The following is a 27,800-nucleotide window of genomic DNA, read 5'->3' as shown; positions in this document are numbered from 1 at the left end:
CAGTGGGAGCGCCCAAAAGCCTCCCGGGATGCCTGACGTAGGTATCCTTGGAGGCTTTGCACTCCTATCATTTAAAAAAAAAAGGGTGTTGGACTTGAAAAAACCCACACAGTGTTGTCTACCCTTTTATGTAAAGTTTAGGTATGCTTCAAGTATCCGTGCAAACAAATTTCTGCTTTAGTGACACTACAAGCGCTGTGCATGCAAGTCTGTGGGGAGAAAGGGGAGAGGGGCAAACAGGAGGCACAGTGCTGCATCTTCCTCCATAGGAAACTACAGCAGTCACCCCTACTCATAAGGCCACATCTGGGGACTGCTGTTAACGCGCTGTATGCCTGTGATTATTTTGGGTGACAGTTATCTAGCTGTGTATTTAGCCTTACTCATTTCGTACTGTTTTTTTATAAAAAGGCAATGGTCCTTTCACGTTATAGAAGGGGTTTATTAGTTGCTCAGCCCTGATATAATATGTGAACCCACAATTGTTCATTTATATAATAGCCGTTCTCTGGTTTTCTGATTGCTGCAGGTACACAACATGCACACCTTTGCACTACCAGCAGTCACGTGACCACCTGCAGCGAACTCTGGAACTTTCACATCATCCCGTCCTCTGCCGATGGGAGCGCGCATGCGCGGGTTTACGTGCTGACGTAGAACGTCCTGTTGTGTCGCGATTGATGGTGGCCGCCATCTTACAGCTTCTGCTTCATCAATGGTTTGGAGATTTTAGGATTGTCGTGTAGCCGAGCCGACGGGAGTTAGGAGCCGGTCTGTCCGTAAATTGTACAGTAATCCCTGCATCTGGAATAGGAGGCGAGCAAGTCAGGGACCAAGCCGTGCTTGTAGTGCTCCCATCTGCTCTCCGACCACAGGAGAGGCACGAACATGATCATAGAGGACTTCGAGGCGCTGAAAAACTGGCTGTCTAAGACCTTGGAACCCATGTAAGTGACCCGAGCTGTGTGGTGAGAGGGCTGCAGCCTGGGCTCTGCTCACCCCAATAATGAATGCTGGCTTAGAACCTCCAGCATGTATGGGAGCCCGGCCTAACATATAATATTCGCCTGCTGGAAAGAGAACCTGTCTTCTATCCTGAGTACTAAGCACAGGCAGATTAGTGCCAGAACCCGGCCCAGTGTTATCAGCGCTATTTCACAAGGTTGGCGCTGTATGTGGCCGCACAATGATCACACATGATGGCTGCACTGAGCTTTAGTGTGGAGGTGCCGGCCCCCCAAAATCTCATCACCCAACATGAGGGATTGCTGGGATGGGTACAGGTATCTGTTTTCAGGTGGTGACAGGGTCTCTTTACAGCAGATTAGGGCAGCACGGTGGCTCAGCGCTGGGTACCAGGTTTGAATCTTGGCTAGGACTCTATCTGCATGGAGTTTGCAGGTTCTCCCAGTGTTTACGTGGCTTTCCTCCCACATTACAAAAACGTGCAGTTAGGTTAATTGGTTTCCCCCTAACATTGACCTTAGACTGTAATAATGACATATGACTGTGGTAGGGACATTAGATTGTGAGCTCCTTTGAGGGACAGCTAGTGACATATGACTATGGATTTTGTACAGGGCTGGGTAATATGTCGGCGCTATAAAAATACTATGTAATAATAAAGCATGGAACTTCGTCCGTGCAAGGAGAACTTTATGACCCAACTATCTGTTACATTCCAGCACTGGGGCTTATGGCCACCGTCCCTTCCATGATGAGTGGCTGACCCCAGACACCGATTGCCTTGTATGTCACAGGAGTGTGTCTGACCATTACCATGCAGAGCTCCCCTATAATAGGATGCTATAGAGGAATAATGTTCCCGTTCCAAGGGCACCATCATCTTTCTGGAGAAGATCTTGATTGGCCAGGCTGGGGTGACATTACTCTTTTATTAATTCCCAGGGGAAGCCGGGATTGCTGGGTATCCTGACAAGCAAACCCAAGCTGTGCAGCTCCATATTCATAACAGCTATACCCGGAGGGATTATTGCAGAAAAGACATCTGGTCATTTCTGCAGTACTTACCGGCCCAAACTTTATATATAGCATTGTCACCTTTCTGCAGAATGCCATCTTCTCTCTTCTTCCAGGTCCTTCTTCTAACGTCACCCGACGTAGGCGCAAGATCAGGTGATTTAGATAGGGAAAAAACTTGCCGATCTCACTGTGCATGCATGATATTGGCAATTTCTTTTCCTTTTGGTGAAAGGGCTCCCTCTGCACATGCCGGATATGCTCGGGCAGGAGCAGCCAAGAGCCTCCTGTAATTGGTGACGTAGGTATCCCGGGAGGCTTTGCGCTCCCATTCATTCTTGATCGCCTGGATGCTGCACCCTTTTTATATATATATATATATATATATATATATATATATATATATATATATATATATATATATATATAAAAACAGAAGTTTTACCTTACATATAAAGGTTGTCTACACTTTTATGTAAAGTGAAAATTCTGAGTTTAGGGCACAAACAACAGTTGTGAAGCTGGAAACCTAAGCTACCATGCAATCATTTATTTGTTCAAGCATACATAAATAAGTAAAATATACCTGTATATATATATAAAATACCTGAACTCTGACATAACATTGCGTATGAAGGTAGATGATATGCATGCGTCGTATTTGTCATTATTATACTTTCTGTCAAGAAAGCATTAGGTGACTCTGCACCCCTTCCAAGCATTTCCAAAGACTGCCTGAAGGGGGAGCTGCAGCCAGGATCAGCACCCAGTGCATGGCAATGTTGGTCAGGCTTACTGTAATGACTGGCATCGAATTTGTAACCAGGTTGTGGCTTCTTTCATTGCTTTCCATAACATTCATTAGATGCTACTAAGACTGTGCTACTAAGATGGTGTGTGGGGGAAGAGGGTTATTAAAAAAATAAGTTATCTTTAAAAATGTTACAATGACAAGCAAAGCAATAGAATGAAAAGTTCTATGAATATGTTCATGTGCAGGGTTCTCCCCAGCCCTCTTTAGCTGGGCTCACAACCCGACACTTTTCAGCAACCACCCGGCTTTTGGGAGGTTACTGAAGAGTTGGGTAACAATACAGGCTGCCCCCCACCTACAATTTCTTCCACCCATCTCACCAAAAAATGTCTGTTTTGAGCACTGCATGAGATTGACTCAAAGTATTGGGACTGGTCAAGTCAGGATAACAGGCAGGCGAATACCATTTTACATGGTCAACATCTGTGGAAGCTCCCAGTGCTTTCATGGCATTTATTGTAGCAATAGCTATAAATCAATAATAATAATTGGTTTTATTTACTTACAATATCCATGTCATCCCTTGCACATCCCTTGCAACTTTTGCACTCCTACAATTCGCATCCTGCATTCCTCATATTGTCCCAGCAAACCTTGCCAACAGATGTGTAGTGCTGTGTCTGACCTAGTTGTGGAGACTTTCGTTTTGTCCCTGGATAGATAGGAAGAAACCCCATTGTGTTAGCACTGGGACAGCAGTAAAAATTGTATATTTCTCAATTTTTTCTTAAATGTTTGCATGCATTTGGACTTTGTTTTATGTTTAGATAAATGCAGTTTTCTTTTCAGTGATTTTATTTGTACTTTGTTTTTGGATTGCAGCTGTGATGCCGATCCTTCGGCTCTTGCGAAATATGTACTTGCATTGGTGAAAAAGGATAAAAATGATCGAGAACTAAAGGCACTCTGCATAGATCAACTTGATGTTTTTCTTCAAAGAGGTACCTTTTCCTTGTACAAATCTGCTTGTTATATGTATGTGTAGTATATATATCTATATCTATTCAGTTAGGTCCATAAATATTTGGACAGAGACAACTTTTTTCTAAATTTGGTTCTGTACATTACCACAATTAGTTTTAAATTAAACAATCGGATGCAGTTGAACTGCAGACTTTCAGCTTTAATTCAGTGGGTTAAGCAAAAAGATTGCATAACAATATGAGGAACTAAAGCCTTTTTTTCACACAATCACTTAATTTCAGGGGCTCAAAAGTGATTGGACAAATTAAAAAGCTGAAAATAAAATGTTTATTTCTAATACTTGGTTGAAAACCAAACTGGCAATGACAGTCTGTAGTCTTGAACTCATGGACATCACCAGATGCTGGGTTTCCTCCTTTTTAACCTCCCTAGCAGTCTAATTTCGTCCAAATTTCCATACAAAAAGCGGTACAATTTTTTGCAGGGAAATTGATTTTTCATTGTAGGCTGTAATTCTTAAGCATAACTCACTGATATTTAATACATTTCATAATAAACTTTAAATAACAAAACACAAAAATCTGTTAAAAAAAAATTTACATATGTAATGTAACTGTATAGTAGCATATATAATTATTATGTAATAGAAATATATATATATTATATGAATATTTCTTTTTGTGCATGTAAAATCCACCCCGCATCACACTCGGTATTACTGCTAGGGGGTTAATGCACGGCCTTTACTGCAGTGGCTTTCAGTTGCTGTTTGTTTGTGGGCCTTTCTGTCCGAAGTTTAGTCTTGAACAAGTGACATGCATGCTCAATTGGGTTCAGATCAGGTGACTGACTTGGCCATTCAAGAATATTCCAATTCTTTACTTTATTAAACTCCTGGGTTGCGTTGGCTGTATGTTTTGAGTCATTGTCCATCTGTATTATGAAACGCTTCCCAATCAATGTGACTGCATTTAGCTGGATTTGAGCAGACAGTATGTCCCTGAACACCTCAGAATTCATTCGGCTGCTTCTGTCCTGTGTCACATCATGGATAAACACTAGTGTCCCAGTGCCAATGGCAGCCATGCACGCCCAAGCCATCACACTGCATCCGCCATGTTTTACAGATCATGTGGTATGCTTTGGATCATGAGCTGTTCCACGCCTTCTCCATACTTTTTTCTTGCCATCATTCTGGTAAAGGTTGATCTTGGTTTCATCTGTCCAAAGAATGTTTTTCCAGAACTGTGCTGGCTTTTTTAGGTGTTTTTGAGCAAAGTCTAATCTAGCCTTTCTATTCTTGAGGCTTATGAATGGCTTGCACCTTGCAGTGCACCCTCTGTATTTACTTTCTTGCAGTCTTCTCTTTATGGTAGACTTGGATATCAATACGCCCACTTCCTGGAGAGTGTTGTTCACTTGGTTGGCTGTTGTGAAGGGGTTTCTTTTCACCATGGAAATTATTCTGCGATCATCCACCACTGTTGTCTTCCGTGGACTTCCAGGTCTTTTGGCGTTGCTGGGTTCACCAGTGGTTTTTTTCTTTCCCATGATGTACCAAACTGTAGATTTTGCCACCCCTAATATTGTAGCAGTTTCTCAGATGGGTTTTTCTGTTTTTGCAGCATAAGGATGGCTTGTTTCACCTGCATTGAGAGCTCATTTGATCGTACAAGCACCCCCCCTAAAATCAACTCCTAAAATGTATGTGTGTATGTTCCACCATTACTCGAAAGCGCATGGAGACATTTCAACCAAACTTGCCATACATATGACCAGGGCTGTTGAGTCGGTAGATAAATCCTTCGATTCTGACTCCTCAGTTTCTGGTAGCTCTGATTCTTCGACTTTTCTGTATTTAATATGCTAATGTATTTTCCCCGTTGATTGAAGGTAGGCAACATACTATTTAACCACAGAACTACTGGCTAGGAAGCTGACGCTCTAATGTATTGGCCAGTTTATTTAAAAGACAAAAAATAAAACAATAAGGTTTTATTTATTGTTTTTATCAAGTAGCTATAAAGTAGTAGCATAGCATGCATAAAAATCAGGAACAGGAACTTTACCAGTTTAAAAAGCCACATCACTAGTAATTTTGGGATAAACAAGGGTGGCTTCTTCTACAGTCAGGTTTGATGAGCGATCATACTTTTCTACTTCTTCTACTCCAGCTGGAATCCCTTTATTTGGACATTTTCTGGTCGTTTATCTTTCACGCTTATGTGACGTCGCTTTACTGCTGACAGTTCAATTTTGTTCAAGTAGGAATCAAAGTCTAATTCTTCATTTGAAGAGGATGATCCTGAGTTACCAGTGCTTATAGCTTCATCCAGTGGTGGTGTTTCAGGTAGTAATCCCTTCATGTGAACTGCTATTTCATAGACGGCCTTTTTTGAAGTATCAGTCATTGCTCAACAAAAGTTCGGCTCATTGGATCAACATAAATAGCAGCTAACAAGATCTGATTATCCAGTAAGAGATTCTCTCTTTTCTTCATTGAATATACAATGCCATCAGCTATTAACCATCCACTTTTGTTCAGGCAATATATCGAGCCCATCAATTTCAAGAATTTACCAGGTGGTAAATCTTCAATTGCAAACTCTTGGTGACAGTAAATGGGTTAGAAAGTAGATTTCCAGTGCTTTTACTTCTGTCCACTGGCTTTCAGTTAATAAAACATTTTCATTGTCCATTTCTTTAAGAAAGTCTTTTAGTTCAAGCAAACGCTTTACCATCAAAAAGGTGCTTCCCCAGCGTGTTGTTTGATCCAAAATGGCTCCTTTTCCTGCACGTCTTTTCAAAATGGCATCTGTTTTAGGGGCCCTGGCTGCAACAGTTAACTTGCCTCAATTTGCCAATTAGAGTAGCTGCATGACGATCTTTCAATCCATCTCTAATTGCAAGTTGCAGAGTGTGAACAGCACAACGCATATGTTGAATAGCAGTAGGCCTAGATGCTTCTTCAACAGTGTTATCCAAAATGTCACTATTCTCTTCACTTTCACATTCTCCAATACTTGCAGAACTATCTTCCTTAAATATCTGTCTGTCACTTTCTTCATCTACTTTAATAATTTTCTCAATTCTGCTCAACATATTAGAAGCATTTTCTGTCACAATACATAGAACCTGTTCCTTTTTAATTTCAAAATCTTCTAGAACATCCTCCACTAACTTCTGAGGATAGTCACTGGTGTGATGTGCCTGGGTGTCCTTTTAAGCTATAAACACACAATGTTTCTTGTGCGATAGTCGGCTCAGGGCCAATATCGCACGAGAATCTGGTGTGTGTACAACGCTCGTCATCCATCATTCGATCGACCTTTCTGGCGGATCCACAGATGACGAACGATCGTAATGGAAGTAAAGGGGGAGAGTGCACAGCAGGGAGCCGCTTCGTCGTTCTCCCCCTCCTTCACTCTCCCCCTCATCTCATTCTCCCCCTCATCTCACCATGGAGCAGAATGGTGCTGTATGTACAGCACTCGTTCATGCATTGTGCAGTCCTTAGTCATTGGAAAGGATTGTGAAGGATCCTTTCTAACGACAATTATTGCTCATGTGTACCCAGGTTTACTTCTAAGGTTCGTGTTATTGTTTTAATATTTTCATCAACAAATCTAACATTAATAGCAAAATATTGACTCTGTGACGTGTGCATGCATCCATTTTTCAAGAATACATTGGCACACGTAATGTTTCCCATCACTTGATCATTTAAAGTGCTAATAAACAGACTTTATCGTGTATGTTGACAGACTTTTTGCCATTGTGAATGGGGTGCCGCTTTCACTAAAATATAAGACTAAAACATGTTGTACTAACTAGCATATTCTTTGCATTAAATACAAACATACACATAGTCCTACACTATTGCGAACATACATACATACGACATGGCACTATACACACAAATAAGCTATAACCTTGCACTAACCTTAGACATAATTTGCCCTGTACAGAAAAACATCCACTCAATATGCACTATACATAAACATTCATACATTCCTGCACCATACACAGAAACATACACATAGCCCTGCAGTTTTATCCAGAAACATGTTTGCAGCCTTTCATCATAGTACACACAAGCAGACATGCAGTTTAAAAAAAATGAACTCTTAAGCTGCGTACACACTTGCAATTTTTGTCGTTGGAAAGGATCTTTCACGATCCTTTCCAACGACAAGGGGCTGCAAGATGCATGAACGATGCTGTACATACAGCACCGTTCATGCTCTATGGAGAGGGGAGGGGGGAGAGCGACGGAGCGGCACCCTGCTGCGCGCTCTCCCCTTCCCTTTCATTACGATCGGCTGTCGTCCATCGTCCGTGGATCCGGCAGGTCGGTCGTCCGGACGATGGACGACACCAACTGTACACACGGAAGATTTTCGCCCGATAATTGGCCGATGCCGATTATCGGGCGATAAAAATCTGCCGTGTGTACGTAGCTTTACAGTTGAATCCAAAAATCTTTTCCTCCAAGTTCTTCTAAGCTCTTTTAGCAGACAGAGGAAGTTGAGCAGACCTACTGCCTTTATCTTTGTTTGCTGATCTTCTGATGAAGACAGGGCAGTGAGAGGCTCCAGGGACAGGGGGTCCACTTAACTAAAGCTACGTACACACGGCAGATTTTTATCGCCCGATAATCGGCATCGGCCAATTATCGGGCGAAAATCTTCCGTGTGTACAGTCGGTGTCGTCCATCGTCCGGACGACCGACCTGCCGGATCCACGGACGATGGACGATGGACGACAGCCGATCGTAATGAAAGGGAAGGGGAGAGCGCGCAGCAGGGTGCCGCTCCGTCGCTCTCCCCCCTCCCCTCTCCCCTCTCCATAGAGCATGAACGGTGCTGTATGTACAGCATCGTTCATGCATCTTGCAGCCCCTTGTCGTTGGAAAGGTTCGTGAAAGATCCTTTCCAACGACAAAAATTGCAAGTGTGTACGCAGCTTTACTTCCTAGTATTAAGTGGTGTGCAAAATGATGTTAAAGTTCAGCCCTGGATGGGAGCATATGTTTAGAGTGCAGACAGGACACCTAAACACACATCAGACCATAGTACTCACCTACACCTACATCGTTGCACTTGTTTACACTTAAATGAACTTGCTAAACACTTTATATCTGAAATAAAATAAAAACACTTTTTGTAATGTAAATAATCCAGATTACAATAATGTGAATGTCAGGTTGTATAATAGTTTAGCTGAACTAAGATAGATATATTATAATAAGTGCCAATAATATGCCAATTAGTGAAGATAATGATCATTTTATCTGAAAACCCCATATACATGTGGTGGAATTGCAGCATTAAGAAGAGTAAAGGCAGAATTGTTTACTATTAAGCAAAGTTCAGGGAAGTTACTGATGCTCCTAAAGGATTCAAATTATAAGTGGCTCCCCCTACTTTTAATTTTTGAGGCCTGGTTCCCACTATGTACATTGCTCATCATGTGTTTTACATAATTGTGATAAGCAAGGACATCAGACAATAAATGGTGAGCAATGTCTGATGTTCCCATGTAGGTGTTGCAGTGCGTTTTGTCAAGGTGCTTCTACACACATTTCTATCGGTTTTGTGTGCCGTCTCATTCTATTTAATGTGTATACCATGTGGCAAAGCACTTCTTTATAGTGGGGACGAGGCCCTACTGTTGTTTCCTTTAACTATAGTATAAGCGTTCATTTGTTAGATCTTTGGACCTATTTATAAAGCTGTGAATATGTTGTTTACTGAAACATACCCTGGTGGAGCATCAATTACTGCCATTGAAACACAAGGACCTAGAAGATTCTAGGTCCTTGTGTTTTGTGTCTATGTGTCAGATTCCCTGCTACCTCTAGGTATTGTATCTGTATTTTCATTCAACAATTTGGACTTTTAAGGCATTTTTGGCCCCAGGTTTTCTAAATAATAAATATGCAAGTTCTTTTTAGTTGAATTTTTCTTCTTTTGTTTCTGTTCATAATGTTGATTTCTTAACATATTTTAGAAACCCAAGGGTTTGTAGATAAATTATTTGAAGCTGTGAACACCAAGAGTTACCTCCCACCCCCTGAGCCTACGTCAACAGTCACTGTAAGAGAAGATCCATTGGAACACCAGGACAGAGAAGTGAGGAGAGAAGAGGTATTTATTTCAATGTTATAACTTTTGATATTCTTCTAAAATAGCAACTTGCTGCGTTTGTTGCTGGCCAGTATACATGATAAAAGAAGTGTTCTATAAAATGTATATTACCTGTAGCCTGTGTATGCAAGTACTGTTTTATTATATACACAGGTAATGCTTTTACATTTCCATCTTATAGACTACAGTCAAAGCTAATAGTTTGGGGAAGATGAGATGGGGTCTGTGTGTGGTAGACAGCACTCCCTTAGGCCTCATTCATATAGGTGTGCAGAACAAGAGTTTGCATTGTGGATCGGGTGGATCTTTATTTCAAGCTATCAAAACCCACTTGCAATGAATTTTAACAAATGTTGAAAATATATTTCCTGATCAACATCTTGTGAACAAGACCTTGATCCATAGCCCTAATTCTGCTGTGTAATACTTCCTTTAGATGTCTCCACAAGATGTCTGTTGTCTGCATTATATATGATTTAAAGACCCTATTTATGCTCCCAGTTTACAATTGCCCACTTGGACATGGAACATTATGCATTATGGGAGATCGTAATAAGATTTGCCTCCCCTACCTTTACTCCCAATTGTTGTGGTGTTTTTTCCCCTTCATTTAGTAGGAATTTAGCTGAAAGTTTGTTAAGCGCAAATATCTGATAAGCCTTTGTGTCTATCTTACTCTTGGTTTGTTTCCCTTGTTCTTTTTACTTAAAGCCTAGAGATGAAGAAAGAGAGAGAAGAGGATCGAGGAGAACGAATCATAGTCCTCAGCCTTCGAGTACTCGCCATAGAGATAGCAGGTAACTTTGTCTTTATAGCATCTGTAAATATTTTTTTTTTATGTTTGTCTTTTAAAATATGCACTTTTGCTATTGTTTTTTTTTTTTTTAGGGCTGGGGTGTAAGTCATTGTTGGAAGCAGTTTTGGGTACTACCAGTCAGGGTTGAATGTACAGACTCATTAAATTGTAATGAAGTAATCCCAGATGTTAAAATGTCCTAATTCATAGAGAATAGTCATAATAAAATGCTCCTTTGCTTTGGGAATAAAACAGAGCTATAGTTCTGCAAAGCAAAACCTCAATCAGACGGGTTAATTATTGCGAAAGAGACAGGTGATGTCTTTCTACAATAAAACATGCTTACCTGAGTACACTGAGCTCAGGACTGAATGAATGAGCTTTCTCTCAAGAGAGAAAATTATGTGACTTATCTGAGGCTTTGGTGAAGAATGTTGAAGAAGCACTGCCTCTGTTGGGTTGTTTAGAAACAAACTAGCAGGTGTAACTAATGTACAAATTAATACTTTTATCGCTTGGAATGATTTCATGTTGGTATTATAGCTCAGGTATATATAATGTGTTTTAATATTTTTTTAATCTTTGTTTTAATATTGCTTTTGAACAGGGAAAACAACCGAAGAAGAAGCAATTCTGATAGAGAGAGCAACTCCACTCAAAACTCCTTCAGATCTGGAGTACAGGAGGCAAAACAAGATGTTGATACCACATCACGTTTAGGTGGTAGCAAAGTACAGAGTTCAAAAGCTACAAGGTAAAACCTTATGCTGTATTATAGCATTAATTGGGGACAGTTCAAGAATTGATATGGAATTGATATGCAATTTTACGTGTAACCCTGTTAGTTGGGAAATACGGAAAACTCAGCTCAGTAACATCTTTTTTTGCATCCGGTGTTGTACCGGCACGTGATAGAATTGGTACTCTGCCCCAGTTCACCCAGAATGGTAAAGGTTTAATATAGTATGGTTGCTTTACTAATCTTTTATATGGCTTTTTTCTTTTACTAAGTAGGGTGCAACAAAAATAACGTACAGAGAGTTTTGTAGAGGTTTTTAAATACATGTTGAGTATATAGAAGGTTAATTTGTTGGTAATTTTGGAGATTCGCAGAAGGTTTTTTTTTTTTAAAAAAATATGTATTTGATGTTACATTTAGGAGCAGAGATGACCGTAAAAAAGATGACCGTTCTCGCAAGCGGGAGTATGACCGAAATATGCCTCGTCGAGACTCCTACAGGGATCGGTATAACAGAAGAAGAGGTAGAAGCCGCAGTTACAGCCGAAGTCGTAGTCGCAGTTGGAGTAAAGAAAGGCCACGTGATAGGGACAGAAGCCGCAGCAGATCAAGGAGTAGGACTAGGAGCAGAGGTCAGAAACATACTTTTGTCCAAACTTTAAAAGACTCTTTAAAAAATCCTTTTATCTTTTATATTCTTTTTTTATGTGGAATTAGGCATTTTTCAAATTATTAGGCACGGTTTATTAGTCAAGTTTTTCTTCCAGGTCTTCATGTATGTATGTGTACGATTTATGTCTGTGGCTTTTTTGCTTAAAACTTTCAAAACTGTTATTTTACAGATAAGGAATCTGGAAAACCTAAATATGATCTCGATCGACCAGAAGCATCAGAAAGTAACTATCAGGCTGCCTCTTCCATTCCTCACATTGGATCAGCTCATTACCCTGTTCCAGCCCTTAGTAGCACAATCACAGTAATTGCACCATCACATCATGGGAACAACGCAGCTGAAAACTGGCCTGAATTCCATGAAGACCAAGTGGACCATAGTAGTTACGGAAGACCCCCCATTCCCAAAAAGCGCTGCAGAGATTATGACGGTAGATGTTGTTTTTAGTCTGTGTGGTTTAATGTCTCAGGCTGTCCATATGGAGATTTGGATTAAATTTCTTACTTCGTTCTCTTGTCTTTTGTTGAGAACCAGAGGCTTATGAGCTTGAGACACGTTAAAACCCATTTAAATTCTCTTGTACTGGGTCTAACCATTTAGGTGCACACATTTAGGGCTCATGTTGATAGCGTTTTGCAAAGCAGAACTTTATCATTATCTTTAAATTCATATATTAATATTTAATCTATTTAAAACAGGGTTCGGCAAACTTTTATGGCCACCAGGCCATTTCAGAGGTGGGTGGGAGCACACTAGGCCAGACTCTAATCCCGCCCACCACCAGGGAACGCCCTCTGAAGTAAAATCCCTCTCCTCCATATGAATTGCGGAGGAGAGGGATTTTCCTTCAGAGAGCATTCCCTATTTACTGGGGCGGGGCAAGTATTAATGCCAGCCGCGATAAACAGGGGAGCCACAGCAAGGAGGCGCGACATCGGAGCTCTGGCGCCGCAGGTTCCCGGATGGCATTAGGCCGAATCAGCGAGGGGAAGTTGGGCGCGAATGAACTACCGGCTAGGCTGTATCTGGCCGACCCCTGATTTAAAACATTCATGTTAATTAGGAAAATGTGAATTTTTTTTTTTTTTTTTTTTTCCCCTGTGCAAGTCTTAGGTAATATCAACTTCTGTGACATCTGTTGGGCTTTAAAAGAAATATACTGAGAAAAAATGTAGGCTGTCATTTGCTGAATTGTCATTTGTAAAATATTAGTTGTTCAGATAACAGCTCACCTTTTATAATTATCCATTATCTCAATGTACTTTTTTCTATTTTCAGAAAAAGGATTTTGTATGAGAGGAGATATGTGTCCATTTGATCATGGTAGTGACCCTGTGGTTGTTGAAGATGTTAACCTTCCTGGAATATTGCCATTCCCAGCGCAGCCACCTGTTGTAGATGGACCACCCCCTCCAGGACTTCCTCCCCCACCCACGCTTCTTACTCCTCCTCCAGTAAACTTGCGACCTCCAGTTCCTCCACCAGGTCCACTTCCACCAAGCCTTCCACCGGTGTCAGGTATTACTTTGTGTATTAAGCACATTATAATTTTTTTTTTAAATTAGGATAAAAGTATTGTTCTAAAAGTAAACCTATCACTATGTTTATTTGGGTAAAAGTAATAAACTCTCCTTATGGCTTTACTCCCTTGACAGTACCACCCTTGTAATCCACCTGGTACTTCGAAATATTGGCAAACATGACTTTCTCCCCTTTGTCCCTCTATGCAGTGCATGTTATCTCAGTTGTATTTGCCAGGCCAGGGCACTGTTTTCTAAAGGCTAGGACCGGCTTCTCTTAGCATTAGAAGAAAGGTCTTGGGCATGATGCAAGCTCCCAACACTGACCGTCATGAATCTTACAAATGTCTTTCTCTTTGGGAGTTTTCTCTGAACTTGCCTTGTTACTAAGACATGTTTAAGCAGAGACTTTGGGCTCCAACTAGAACCTAGTACCTTTTATCCATGAAATTGACATTTTAAAGGTCCATGCACAGCTTTTTTTTTTTTTTTTTTTACTTTTAAAAGTGTTTTTTTATTATTATTTTTCTTTTTTTAATAAATTTCTCTTGGCAGGCCCACCACCTCCACTTCCACCATTGCAACCTGCTGGCATGGATGCTCCCCCGAATTCTGCAACCAGCTCGGTTCCTACTGTCGTGACTACTGGCATTCACCATCCTCCTCCCCCACCCTCCCTTTTCTCACCAGGTATGTGTGCTTTGACTTTTTAGATTTTGATTCTTGTGGATTTGTTCTGGGTGGCCGAAATCTGGTAGTTTTTTTTTTTTTCCTCCTACCCCATAAACTAGTGTACATACTTTTTTCTGACCTCTGTTTGGTCTTTTTGCTTAACAAGGTCTATAAGTATGCTAAATCATCTTACTAATTAACCAGTTTTCTGTCCACCCCTACTGTTCTGTCTAATGTTCTTAATGTTGATAGTATGAAGGTCTTGTACCAGAGCATGCTGAGTAAGAAAAAGCTGAACCTACAAAAATGTTTGTAAATATTTAAACTGCTTATTGTGCTAATTTGGAAACAATAATGTTTTGGGAAGATTACAGCCTGGTTTAACAAGTTGGTAAAACTGGAAAAATAATCAGATATCCTCTCGATATACGCTTAACTCAGTGGTTGATTCGATAAAGCTTTGTTATACTCCTTTGTTTCCTACTACTACAGTAAAACAGTATTAAAGAATACTGGATAGCTGTTTACGACTTGGTCTGACAATTTGTTTTTTTCATCTTTTGCAGGTGCACCAATTCCTTTGTTCCCAGAAACATATGAAGCTGATGGTTACAATCCAGAAGCCCCAAGCATGACAAGCACTTCTCGACCTGTGTATAGACATCGTGTACATGCCCAGAGGCCTAATTTAATAGGCTTAACTTCGGGAGACATGGATTTACCACCTAGAGGTACAAACCAAAATATACACATATATATAGCTCCTAACTGCTTGCAAGAAAAGATATCTGAGCCAGGAAAAACAAAACTTATTTTTAATTTTCTTGTGACAGTCTCCTTATTGGATTTACAAGTACATTAGAAACCATTGTGTTTATATTATAGAAAGAAGATTCTTTTTAATTCCCCCTCCCCCCAAAAAAAAAAAAAAGAAAAAAAATTTGTGTGATATAATGCTCATGTGGCTTTTTCTGTTTTTTCTTAATTACCTTGTGTTGATTTTGTGCTTATAAATATTGTGTCATAACAAATATTTTACTTTTTACAGATAAACCATCCAATGGTAATATAAGGATTGTTGTGGAGTCTGAATCCAGGAAAAGGAATCTTCCAACTGGACAATCTGGAATACCTCTGAAAAAACCCTGGTTTGACAAGTATGTTTGGTTATTAAACCACTTACACAAGAATTCTACACTTTTGTTATTCAATTTAATTTGTAAAATATGTAAAAACATAACTAGATCCATAAGGGGTGTAAAGTACGTCTGAAGTATTGCTTTTCAACACATTGTAGTATTGCCATAAACATGTATAAACATTTTGTTTCTGTAGACCAAACTTCAATAGAGGAAACCCTTCCAACTTCCAAAAAAAGGCCCCTTTTCTGAGTGAGAATACCAAGTTGGAGTTAAGAAGAATTCCTTCAGAGATGAACAACATTAGCAAATTAAATGAACATTTTAGTAAATTTGGAACACTGGTTAATTTGCAGGTATTGTTTGTTTCCAAAGTTTTTTGTTTTTTCCTTCTGAAATAATGAACTTGAATCGAAGCTCATGTCTGTGTAGCCTCTTTATACGAGATGTTAGCCAATATGTAAAATGAAATGGTTACTTTGATATGAATTTCTGTCATATGTTATATTTTTTTTTTGTTCTGAATTTATGACTAGAACATATAAAAGTGCATCTAAAGCTCACAAGTAATGTGTTAAGGATTGTAATGTAAGTAAAGTGGGTACATCTGCTCAACAGTTTTGAATAGAAAGGTTGCTATTGCAGGCAGAGCTATACACCCTCCTCCTCTTTAGACCTTGGGCTTGTTTGTTATACTAACTGGGTTACCCAGACCGATAGATTTATTATTTACACTTAAAATAGAGAAAGAAAAAAAAGTTAAACTGTGAGATTTGAAATTCTGCGTTGTTACTGTGTTTGTTAATCATATGCTACTTGCTTTTGGTCAGAAGCACTGTTGATTACAATGTCCATGCACTTTTTTTTTTTTTTTTCATTTTACCAGGTTGCTTATGAGGGAGATCCAGAGGCTGCTCTTATTCAGTTTGCAACACATGCTGAGGCAAAGGCAGCTATCTCAAGCACAGAAGCAGTTTTAAACAACCGATTTATTAAGATGTATTGGCACAGAGAAGGACTTTCTCAGCAAACTCTAACTCCAGCATCTTCAAAGGTATTTGCGCAATGATTATAAAATTATAAAACATTTTACTGTGTAATGTGTGATGGACCAGTAAACAATTCAGAACATGATTGTGTTGTCAATGCTATTGCTTTTTTTTTTCCATTCTCCTTTCTATATTTTTTGTGGCTTAGCCAGCTGATATAGTGTAAACAGCCTGCCTATCAATTGTCGCCTTTGCTACAAGATTATTACCACACAGAATGCTTTTATAGTTGCCTTCCATCACAATTGCCTCCCCTCTGTCTCATTTCCTTATCACCATGTCATTTTGTCCTATTGGCTGTATGGTCGTTTAATGAGTAAAACGGTGTGCTGACTTTCATATTTCCTCAGCAAGTTTAAAAAAAAAAAAAAAAAATTTAAATTTGGAAGCTCCTAACAAGTATTCCTGCTCGTAGTTTTCACTTACTTTCCAGGCCATTATTATTCATAAACACATATCCTAATTCTTTAACATGTATACTGAGGTGGTCCAGTGGGTGCTTACTTGTTGCAGACAGCTATTGTATTTGCTTGTGTCAATAAAGAGCTCAGATCCTCTTACCAATAACATGCTTTTAACAACTATTTCAAACTTTCCTATTAAATAAGTACTTATGTTTGGCACAAAGCTGCAGTTAGTATCAAAGTAAAAGTATAACAGTGTTTGGTTGTGTAATGGTATCCTGACTTTCTTATTGATTTTAAGGTTGATCATCTGAATGTTCAGCCCACCAATCTGGCACTTAAGCAGTCTGTGAAAGAGCGCCTAGGACCTGTTCGTTCCAATGATGCTGAACCAGCAGAGGGCCACAGTGCTAACGTGGAGGCAGTACAGGTAATATTGATGTCATTTACAGTGTACTTCAATATTTTTAAATTGATCACTAATAAAGGATTCATTGGGTGGAAGGCAGATTACATGTATTAATAATGCAAAATGTCCTTTCAGCTTAATGAGCATACACTTTTATTTAGAAATACAATTCTTAAAATTTTGTGTCCTACTTTTGCAGATTTACTAGTGTTAGATATTATATTTGATCTTCTTTCATTACATTTACTTCTTATTTTGCTATTTTAGGCTGTACCAAAAGTACCAATAAAGGAGAGACTGGGGTTTATTGCAAAGCACACAACTATAACCACTGATAAGGTCAGTAAATAGCCTTTGAATTAGGTTTGGTATGGTTAGATGTAGAATGTAAAAGATTAAGAAAACTGAGTTAAATTAATATACAAATTTTAATAAAAAAATACATTTGGTCAAATAGTTATTGAAAAAAATGATCCAATAACATATTTGCATTTGGCAAAAGTGAATCAGTATTTTGTGTGGGGCCCCACCTTGTGCAGCAATAACTTCTTCCTACTGACCTCCTCACTAATGCACTGTTAGCTGTGAATATAGTAATCATAGCAGGGGTTTCCAGAGGAACCTCAAAATTATTGCAATATTGCGTGGGGTTCCCTCACGTTAAAAGCTTGAGAAAAAGCTTATTTTTTTTTTTTTTTTTGGCACCCTGCCATACACACCATTTTGCTGTTCAATGATCTCCTTATAGTGGACACATGAACATTTGCCAATGTGAAACAAGCCCTCAGTTGCTTAAAGGTTACCCATGGTTTCTTTGTAACCTAATATACTCCTTGCATTTCTTTTTGATGGACAAACACTTCTTGGTAGGGTTGCAATGTCTTGAATTTTCTCCATTTATTCTGCCATGTTCTTTTTAGTAGGCAAAGGCAGTTTTCTGGTAGCCCTTCCAAGCAAGCCATACTTGTTCAATTTTTTTTATTGTGCTTTCATGAACTTTAACACTTATCATGCAGAGACCTGTGATGTTTGAGATGGCGTCTGATTTTTTTGCAATTTCTGTAAGATTTGCATGATCTGACCTTGGGGGAGAAATAACTGTGACACCCATTTCTTGAAAGACTGGATACTTGACTCTAAAACCCTTCCTAAATCCATTGGTTCCCTCAATGTTCGTGCCCTTTATTCTTTGTTTTTGGCAGCACCAAGAAAAGGGTTTATTTAGCAGAAATGGGTGTTGATGTTTATACACGCCACATTCTTTTTCACCATACTCTTAAGAAGCTCATCTCTTTCCCACTGCTGCAGCTTAGACACATACACACACCAGACTCATGTTCACTCCCTCCTGCCTCCCTTCAGTGGTGCCTGCCACCCACAGCTACAGTGGCTCTTGACACGCTGATCTTGAGCCCAGTATTCGCTAGCTTAAGTTACAGGGGTACCTGTGCAAATTTAGAGATTTACCATTATTGTCAGCTGCAACATGTCTGAATCTACGCTCAGGAATGATTGACAGACAGCCATGGGAAATCTTGGTAACGGTGATGGTGGTGTATCCATCTCCTGCAGAGTCAAAACAAAAATAAGAAATCTCAGCATTAAGCTGCACCATCCTTTTCTTTTTTTGTGTAGTGTTCCCATGTATCAGTTAAAACTGCACAACAACGATTTTGCTACTGGGAATAACACGTGATTTAGATATTGAGTGTGCTGATTCCAAATCTGAACTCAGAATATGCCTATCACGTACAGATTTTAAATTATAGGCATGTTATAGCTGTTCAAATGGTCTGTATTTATTTGGGTAATGTATTTTTACTTGGGAACATTATACCAGTTAAAGCTACCACTATGCCTGCTGCCACCTCAGCTGAATCATGTCCCCTGGTGGCATGCATGTTCCAGCAGCGGCTGGGCTGTCTGGAAGTTGTCAGAAATAGGTATATAGGGTGAGATGGACCAAGGACTCTAGTGCGAAACCATCTTATTGCCAGGCCATAGTAAGTCTGTTTTTGAGCTAAAGATTAGTAGGCACAGCTGTGTTAAACCGGACAATTTTTGCTACATTTGTGGCAAATATACCCCATGTGATCAACGCAAGACCGTAACCATGAGTGTGAGATTTGCTTACATCCAAAGCTTATAACTTTGGATGTGAATTGGGGATCAGGACAAAACCTGGGCTCTTCATATCTGCTGTCAGATGTTTTACGTTGGCCTAACACAATGGTTGAATGGGAAAAAGAATAAAATGGCTTTTGATGTGCCTATGGTTTGGCGTGACCCAAAAGACCATCACTTAGACTGCTACTTCTGTATTAGTAAAATTGCTGGGTTTTTAAAGAAGATCAAATCAAAAACCCTTCATGTTGATTGTAAATCTGCTCTGAAGTCAGGGCCACATGATGCAGAGAATCCAGTGCCAGTCCCTCCTACATCTGTTACTGACAGTGACATGTCAGATGAGGAACAGGAGGATGATGTCAATGTTAAGGAATGTTATGAACCACAATTTGAAGACGGTAAGCCACATTTTATAGTCCAGTCAGATTTAGATGATCTAGTAAGGGACCTGTCTTTGTCAAAAGAAAAGTCTGAACTTTTAGCCTCTAGATTAAAGGAGTGGAATTTGCTATAAAAAGGCAGGTTAGTACAAGCTGGAAAACGACATTTGCTTCTATACCGACGTGAGTGGTCTGATGATGGAGTTAGGTTGCAAATACATACCAGAGCTGTGGAGATTGTTAATTGACTCGAGCAAAGCAAGTTTGAAAGCTGTATTGCTGCATAAAGGTAACGTAAAATCTTCTGTTTCTCTTGCTCATGCCGAGGGAATAAAAGAGACATACAAATCCATGGAGGTCATTTTGAAATTGATTACCTATTCAGAACACAAGTGGAACGTTTGTGGTGACCTGAACGTGGTGGCACTCATTTTTGGCCTGCAATTGGGATATACAAAATATATGTGCTTTCTGTGCCCGTTGAACAGTCGTGATGAGGGCAACCATTACAAAGTGAAAGAATGGCCACCCAGACCTGAACACACTGTTGGCCAGTACAACGTGAAGCATAAATCACTCATTGATCCAAAGAAAGTTTACCTTCCACCCCTTCATATTAAACTTGGATTAATGAAAAACTTTGTCGTTGCAATGGATCGTGATGGGTCGTGATGGTATGGGTTCTCAGTATCTGAAGGAAAAGTTTGGAAAAGTTATAACAGATGCTAAACTGAAAGCAGGCATTTTTGTTGGTCCCCAAATCCACAATTTGATGCGTGATGCCACATTCAGAGACAAACTCAACCCACTTGAACCTGCTGCTTTGGATTCATTTGTGCTAGCTGCACAAAACTTTCTGGGCAACCAGCGAGCTGAAAACCATGCATACATGAAAACCAAAACATACTTGTGAACAACATGCTAACATTATACCATCAACTTGGCTGCCGAATGTCACATAAAATGTATTTCTTACATTCCCATCTGGAGTTCTTCCCACAAAAATTTGGGTGATGTGAGTGATAAATAAGGGGAGAGGTTCCACCAGGACATTTCTGTTATGGAAACAAGATATCAGTGCCGCTGCAACCTAAACATGATGGGCGACTACTGCTGGTTTCTGCAACGGGATACAACGAAGAGCCACAAGCACAAAAACAAGTGCCTGAAACACTTCTGAAGTGTATATGTGTGTTCAGCAAGGACCTATTATCTGTATTTGAATTTGATATGTGTAACTGTATATGTTGTTGCAACATAAAACTACGTTTTTGTAATGTTATGGAACTATGAGGCAAAAGTTAGTTATGTAAAGAGATTATATAGTAACTGCGGAACAAGAGAATGTAGCTAATCGCATCTATACACATAATTAACTTAAGATCCTGACGTCCTAGGCAGAATCAGACTTCAGATTTGGATTCAGCGCACTTAATTTAGTATAGGACACATGGATTAGACCAAGTAGCAGGCAATATTTATTTTTTTGTGATGCAGTGTAATGAATGGCTGACTTCTCCCACCAATGCACCCAATAACAGGACTGTTTTGGCTTCATCACTTTGTTAGGGATGCATAGAAATGTATTGCTGAAATGTCCTCAACTGTCCATATTGCAAATAAAAAACAGGAGCTTTCATGCCCAAAATGAAAATCCATATTTTGTTGTAATATATAATTTGTTTTTATTTATTGTACATTTCACTTTCCAGGTGTTATCCACTTCAACTGGACTTACAAAAACTGTTTACAACCCAGACGCTTTAAAAGCTATTCAGAAATCTGTGGTCTATACGCCAGTTGACAGCAGTGAAGCACAGAAAAAGAAACAGGTAATTTTGTGTTTCTTAGTGGTGCATTAAACATTGAAGTGAATGAAAATGGACATTTTTATGTGTTGGTGTCGCTGCAGTGACCTTAACATGTAGCGCAATAATTAACAATGGGAAAAGCTCCTTAATTTCCTTGTGTTTATTAAAGTCATTTCATCCCTTTTTTATATACATTGTTCTTGTTTATTCCTGCAGCCCAGTAGATCACAGATCATACCTGATTTCCAGGTGCAGTCGCTAGATTTAAATTGGCTCTGGAAATTACTTTTCTTTAATATTTCTCAGACTGTCAGTTCTGTCCCTGATTTCTGTAATTACTGTTTGTACTTTGTAATTCTGTACTTTGTTTTCTGTGACTGAAGAAGACCTGTTGCCTGAAACTTGGTGGTAGCTTTAAAATTTTATTTGCAGCCCTTTACCTATCCTCTTTGTTTTTCTCTCTCACTGGAGCAAAGTTTCTTGTTTGGTTACACTGTTTTTTGTGGAGTCAATTGTGTTCAGTCAATACCAGCGTAATGTTTGACAACAGGAGTTCCTTGATGACATTATTAGGTAATGTCTGCCTATGTTATAACAGCCTCATACATTATATTAGTTATACATAAACACTTTTTGAGGGATTCTTTTCATCTAATACCACAATAAACCTATTACATGACTTCCTCTGTAGATGGTGATAGTCGTATGCAGAGGTAGAAGACTTATGTATAATGCTGATCTTGCAGAACTTGTCTATGAAGTGTTGCAGACAGTCAGTTCTAGGACAATGAGTCCTTTTTAGGTCAGGTGTTGTACTTACACTTTTTATCATGTACCACAGTGTGAAAATTGTGATGTGACCTCTCATAATACAAGGATAGTCTGTTAGCGCAGAGGTAATGCCTCACATATTGCTGCATTTGTTTTGTGCAGTATTACTAAGAACAGTACATCACTTTTTCATAACATGTTGAACCTTTTACTCTTTTGTACCCCATTTTACATGTGTTTCTATGTTGTTGAGGAGATCTAAGACTTATGTAATATCCAGTGTGTACACTGCAGCAATGCTTGTGCACTATTAAAATTACAACTCTAATTCATTTGCATGACATCCAAGTATCTAAGTCCTGATTCATCTAGTTATTTTATGTCATGTTTTATTTTTTTGACTGTAATTCCTTCTCATAGTCTGTTACACTTTAGTTGCCTTTTATTGCAGGCCTTAGAGCATTCATTTTTTGTCCAACTATCTATGTAATAGCTTAATGCACAGTAATACCACCATTGCCTAATAGCTGCAGGTGCTGAAATGAAAGCCAAAGGATTTTTGTTTGTTCCTAGAACTTTTTTTGAGATTATGTTCTTGGTAGACCAGCATCTTACTGCTTGGTCCTTGTGGGTTTGTTCTTACAGTGGGTGAAGATGAGTTCTTTAAACAATCTTATTTATGTAACAAAGCATAAAGCTTATGTGACACGCACTTAAGGATTTATAGGTTATGGTAGTTTGGTAGTTGCTGTGTTTTGCTATATGAGGTTTTGATGTATTTTGTCACCACTTCATGTTCTACTGAGGTCTACATTTTTAGCTACCACACAAGGCTTTATATAGTCATTAGTCATCAAAACCTTTTTTTTATTTATTCTTATCAGTTAAAAAAAAAAAATCCAATGTACCAAGCATTTCATATACCTGGGGTTATCTGTAATGGTTTTTGCCACTCGTTTTGGACGATAATTCTCCAGATTTTCCCCACTGCTAATCTGCTAAATTCTTGCTTAACCTTTCAAGTGCTACTCTGTAAGATGTGCTGAGAACATTAGAGTTCCCGTCCCAGTGGTATGACTTTTTTTGTTGTGTGTGTTTATTCTATTGGAAGGAAATTGTTACCAGTATCTGATGCCAGAAATTTTTGCCTGTAAAGTCAATTTTAAATCCATACTTGTTAATATACACATAAACATAATATAAAGTCCATATCCCTACTGCAGAATGACCTTAAGAATTATCCTGTTGCTTTGCTGAATAAAGTTTTTTTTTTTTTTTTCCTTTTTTCTTGCGTTTACAGGAAGCACTCAAACTTCAGCAAGATGTAAGAAGGAAAAAGCAGGAGATTTTGGAAAAGCACATAGAGACACAGAAAGTAAGTGATTACACTGTGTGGCCTTGCACTTAAAGTAAAGCTCTATATTCACTCTTGAGTTGCACTGCCAACTGAGAAATCTTTTTGATCCTTAAAATTTTAGATCTGTAACGCTCCTTTCATCTTCATGATAATCAATAGCACTGAACTCTCCATGAAGCTTTGGGTGAAACAGGGCAGCCTGACCCTTATGCTTGCAGAGGACCATGAGTGTAAGATCATGCAGATCTCCTGCAAACAGAGTTGACAGACTGCCCCCTCTCACTGAAGACTCAATTGCCTTGTACCCAAAGCCCAGACCCAGCCTTCATTATTTTGAGAACGGTTGCAGCGATGCAAAAATTGTTTGAGGTGGCCAACAAAGAGCCATCACACTTTATAGGGGAGAAGCCACATTTAGCAGGCAATAACAAGACTGCTGGACTCCCACTCCCCTCCTTCAGGGGCACATTGGCAACTGCTGGTGTCCCACCGGTATTCATGCTTGTACACTGGGCGTTAAGCTGTTGTCTTACAGCTGGGCAGCTATTGAAATATGTATATGCTTATCTGGTCCTTCAGTATAATGTCATAGTGCCGGCACCTTTACAAACAAGTCGTCAATAGCAGATTCCATTCTCATCACCTTCCTCTCTCTTTTAATGGTTGATAAACCCATAGTATATTTTGTCTCCAGATGCTCATCTCAAAACTTGAGAAAAATAAGAACATGAAGGCAGAAGACAAAGCAGAAATCCTGAAAACTCTGGGATTGTTGACTAATAACATTACAAAATTAAGAGATGAACTGAAGGCTGTGTCATCAACAGGAGCTGCTCTTAGGAGTAGCAAAAGTAAAGCTCAGGTACAATTTTTTCCTTTTTTTTTTCTCCCTGCAGTTTTGTTAGCATACTTATGTAAATGTATATGTGAAAGTTGATGCTTTATTGTGCTACTGTTTCATATTGAAATCTTACAAAACACTCTAATATGGAGTTGTGTCCAGGACAAAAGATAATGTACATTAGGCATTCAAATTATATTTCTGTTCACATTTTATCATTATCCATCATCTACCGGAAACCTGTGTATAGTTTTTTAAAACAGACATTTGTTTTCTTGGTATGATCTAGTTTATATTGATCTGTGCCTCTACAAGAACAATGGTGTGTACTCTTGCATAGCCACCAAGATTCAGACCTGTCCTAAACCGTTTTGAGATTTTAGCTTCAGATTGCAGATCCGATCTTCCTGTGTTAGAAATGTTGATGAAAAAAAAAAAAGAATTCCCTGTGTCTAGTTTCTGTTTGCAATATCTATCAGGTTAAATCCCATTACATATCAGAGTGTCTAGATGTGTTTGGTAACAATGTCACTCTGGAAATAGGGTAGTTCCATGTCTGCTTGGCTTTTGGTCAAGGTGTAAAGAAAATGTATCCATGGGGTAACTCTAGCCCTTTATAGGTCCAGGCTTAGACTGGAACAACTTAGTGAGTGTTGGGACTCCCAGTAATATCTCCACTACCTCCAGGAAATGTACTGAGCATTATTTTGTTGAATCTAATTTTAGAAGTTGATACCCTAGATGATATTGACTTTGCTGTTATGTTGGTTAAAATATTATCAATTTGTTCTATTAATGGCTTTTACTACTACTGTCTCATGCCAGGTTTCCAGGTCTTCCATTCCTCAAGATTTTCATGCAGGGTCTTTGTTTAGCTTTCATGCTTGTTTCCAGATATTGTTCTAGACGGTACTTTTTACTTTCTTGAATGTCTTTCAGATGCAAAAAGAGCTGCTCGACACTGAACTTGACTTGTACAAGAAACTTCAGGCAGGTGAAGATGTTGCCGAGTTAAGAAGAAAATATACAGAGTTACAGCTTGAGGTAGGTGTATTGTTTATTCTTTTCTAGGTTGTATTGTTACATTTAAGGATAGGATCAGTTGATGTGTTTTACTTAAAGAGCATGGATTTAAAAAAAGAACTTGAAATGTGTTATCAAGTTTAGACAGTAGGTGGCACTACAACAGTACAGATCAAGTCGATCTTTCTTTAGTGACTTCCTTTGTTTTCTTGCTTCAATTCTAAACTCTTCCTACAAAAGTATAAACACTGTCATTTTTGGGGGGGAAATCGCTAGTGATTATCTGTCAGGGCTTACCACAACAGAATAAATTCAATATATATAGTAGTGTACTATTAACTTGTTTACGTGGACCTAAACTCAGTTATTACTACACATAAACGGGTAGACAATATATATAAAAAAAAAAAAAATATATATATATATTTATATTTATTATGCAACACACCTTTTTTCCCGCCCCTTCATGTCCTGATCGCCGTGGCGAATGGTGTGCGAGTGCAGAGCCTCCCCGGATACCTACAGGAGGCGGCTTCTGGCTGTTCCTTCGGGCATTTTCCTACACTGAGGGGGAAAAGATTGATTGCTGCTGTTGTTTAGGAAAGTCTTCTTTTTTTTTTGTCTTTGACTTGTGGTTGTCACAAAGCAGGAGGTGTAGGTAGGGCATCCCTGTTCTGGTGACCACAATCTAAAAGGAATTTTTCTTCACTTTGTGAGATACTTCCTCTTACTTTTTCTTTGTGGCATTGAACTGAAACTGGGTTGTTATCCTTTGTACTCTATCTAAATCTGAAAAATTCTGTCTTTCCTTCTCTCAATAGTTTGTTCAGATAGTTAAGTTCTTACATTATTCTTACATTTACAAATGATGTGGAAAGTGCAGAATACAATTCAGTCACAGTCTTGCAGATGGGAGTGTTGCCATGTTTTTTATGTCGGTTTCATTTTTGTAGGCTGCAAAACGCGGTATCTTGTCATCTGGCCGTGGAAGAGGGGCACATATAAGGGGAAGAGGAATGGCGCGTGGAAGGGGAAGAGGCCGAGGCATACCAGTTCATGCTGTCTTAGACCACCGTCCAAGAGCTCTAGAGATATCTGGGTTTTCTGAAGGTGACAGAGAAGATCTCCTGCCTCACTTTGCAGTAAGTTAAAGTTGGAGTCTTCTGATGAAATACATAAATATATAAAAAAGTGATGGAGTTTTGGGGAGCCTGGGTGGTCATGATGATCTGATTTAATGTACAGGGTGGTGATGATGGTTTGTTGGGTTTATCCAGAAAGTCTTGGAAGTCATACATCATCAGTGTTCTCCCCAGCCCGTTTTAGCCGGGGGCAGCACTGGGACCTTTTCATTAACCACCCGGTTGTTTTTGGGTCACATTACAGGTGCTGCCACTCGGCTCAAAAAGAAGTTTCTGGATTGAGCACTGATCATTAAAAACATGAAATTAAATCTATTTTAAGGAAAAAAATAGGCAAAACGTTAAGTTTAATAGTTTATATTTGCCGATCTTGGTACTCTTCATCATTGTTACTTGACAGGTATTGAAACAATCAGTGCTTTGCGTGATTGACCTAATCAGAAGAGCAGCTTACATGATCGGGGAATTGCTTATATTTATCACTAATTTCCTAATCCAACAGTAAATTGATCCTCAAACAGATTGCATTACACTTGATGGATAATTGTAATGCGGGACCTAAATTACATGACTACACGCAAAGAAAAGATGTATAATGATGAAACATCCAGAATCTCACCTGTAATTTGTGGTTTTGGCTCAGTTATTTAGGCTTTAAGAAAAAGATTGGTGTTTGATTCCAGTCTCCCAAAATACAACAGATTTGATGCTAAATGGCCTGTTAGCATCCTACTTCACTTGTGATCCTGCCAGTTCCTCCCACTTCCTGTTGCATTCCGACCAGTCTTGTGCTGGCATGATCAGTTTGCATTCAGCTTGGTGATCGGTGCCATAGGATGCTGAGAGAATGTACTACAGGCTTGTAGTAAATTTTGTTGCCAAGTTCCCTTTGCCAGCTTTCTGTGCACCTACCACACCATACTAGATTGTCCTTTGCTATCATGTGATTTTGGTTTCCTTTTATTTGTATGTTATTGTATTTGCTCTTGCATCTTCTGCTTGTCATTGATGCTGTTACAGTCCATCAATCAGTAGTTTGTCTTCAAATGTGTTTTCCCAAGTATATTTCCATGTAGAGAG

At 39.1% G+C, this 27,800-nt stretch overlaps 1 protein-coding gene across 2 annotated transcripts in view; it reads left to right on the top strand.

The window, feature by feature from the left end:
- The first annotated feature begins 654 nt into the window (after window positions 1-654).
- RBM26 (RNA binding motif protein 26) overlaps window positions 655-27,800 on the top strand; it is a 36,626-nt gene continuing 9,480 nt past the window's right edge. For both annotated transcript variants that reach the window (XR_011920779.1, XM_072410957.1), the window contains exons 1-20: window positions 655-947; window positions 3,617-3,735; window positions 9,731-9,867; window positions 10,579-10,664; window positions 11,271-11,417; window positions 11,823-12,034; window positions 12,245-12,505; window positions 13,354-13,593; window positions 14,151-14,285; window positions 14,834-14,998; window positions 15,316-15,424; window positions 15,603-15,762; window positions 16,293-16,460; window positions 17,161-17,289; window positions 17,536-17,607; window positions 21,488-21,607; window positions 23,658-23,732; window positions 24,409-24,576; window positions 25,495-25,599; window positions 26,532-26,720. Coding sequence is in view for 1 of the 2 variants with exons in the window: in XM_072410957.1 (XP_072267058.1) it covers window positions 889-947; window positions 3,617-3,735; window positions 9,731-9,867; window positions 10,579-10,664; window positions 11,271-11,417; window positions 11,823-12,034; window positions 12,245-12,505; window positions 13,354-13,593; window positions 14,151-14,285; window positions 14,834-14,998; window positions 15,316-15,424; window positions 15,603-15,762; window positions 16,293-16,460; window positions 17,161-17,289; window positions 17,536-17,607; window positions 21,488-21,607; window positions 23,658-23,732; window positions 24,409-24,576; window positions 25,495-25,599; window positions 26,532-26,720 (2,856 nt within the window). In the remaining variant the exon portion in view is untranslated. The remainder of the gene's footprint in view (window positions 948-3,616; window positions 3,736-9,730; window positions 9,868-10,578; window positions 10,665-11,270; window positions 11,418-11,822; window positions 12,035-12,244; window positions 12,506-13,353; window positions 13,594-14,150; window positions 14,286-14,833; window positions 14,999-15,315; window positions 15,425-15,602; window positions 15,763-16,292; window positions 16,461-17,160; window positions 17,290-17,535; window positions 17,608-21,487; window positions 21,608-23,657; window positions 23,733-24,408; window positions 24,577-25,494; window positions 25,600-26,531; window positions 26,721-27,800) is intronic.

Source organism: Pyxicephalus adspersus, chromosome 1 (genome assembly GCF_032062135.1).
Source record: "Pyxicephalus adspersus chromosome 1, UCB_Pads_2.0, whole genome shotgun sequence".
NCBI classification, from domain to species: domain Eukaryota; kingdom Metazoa; phylum Chordata; class Amphibia; order Anura; family Pyxicephalidae; genus Pyxicephalus; species Pyxicephalus adspersus.
The sequence above is the reverse complement of the archived record's forward strand: the minus strand, read 5'-3'. Positions and strand labels throughout refer to the sequence as shown.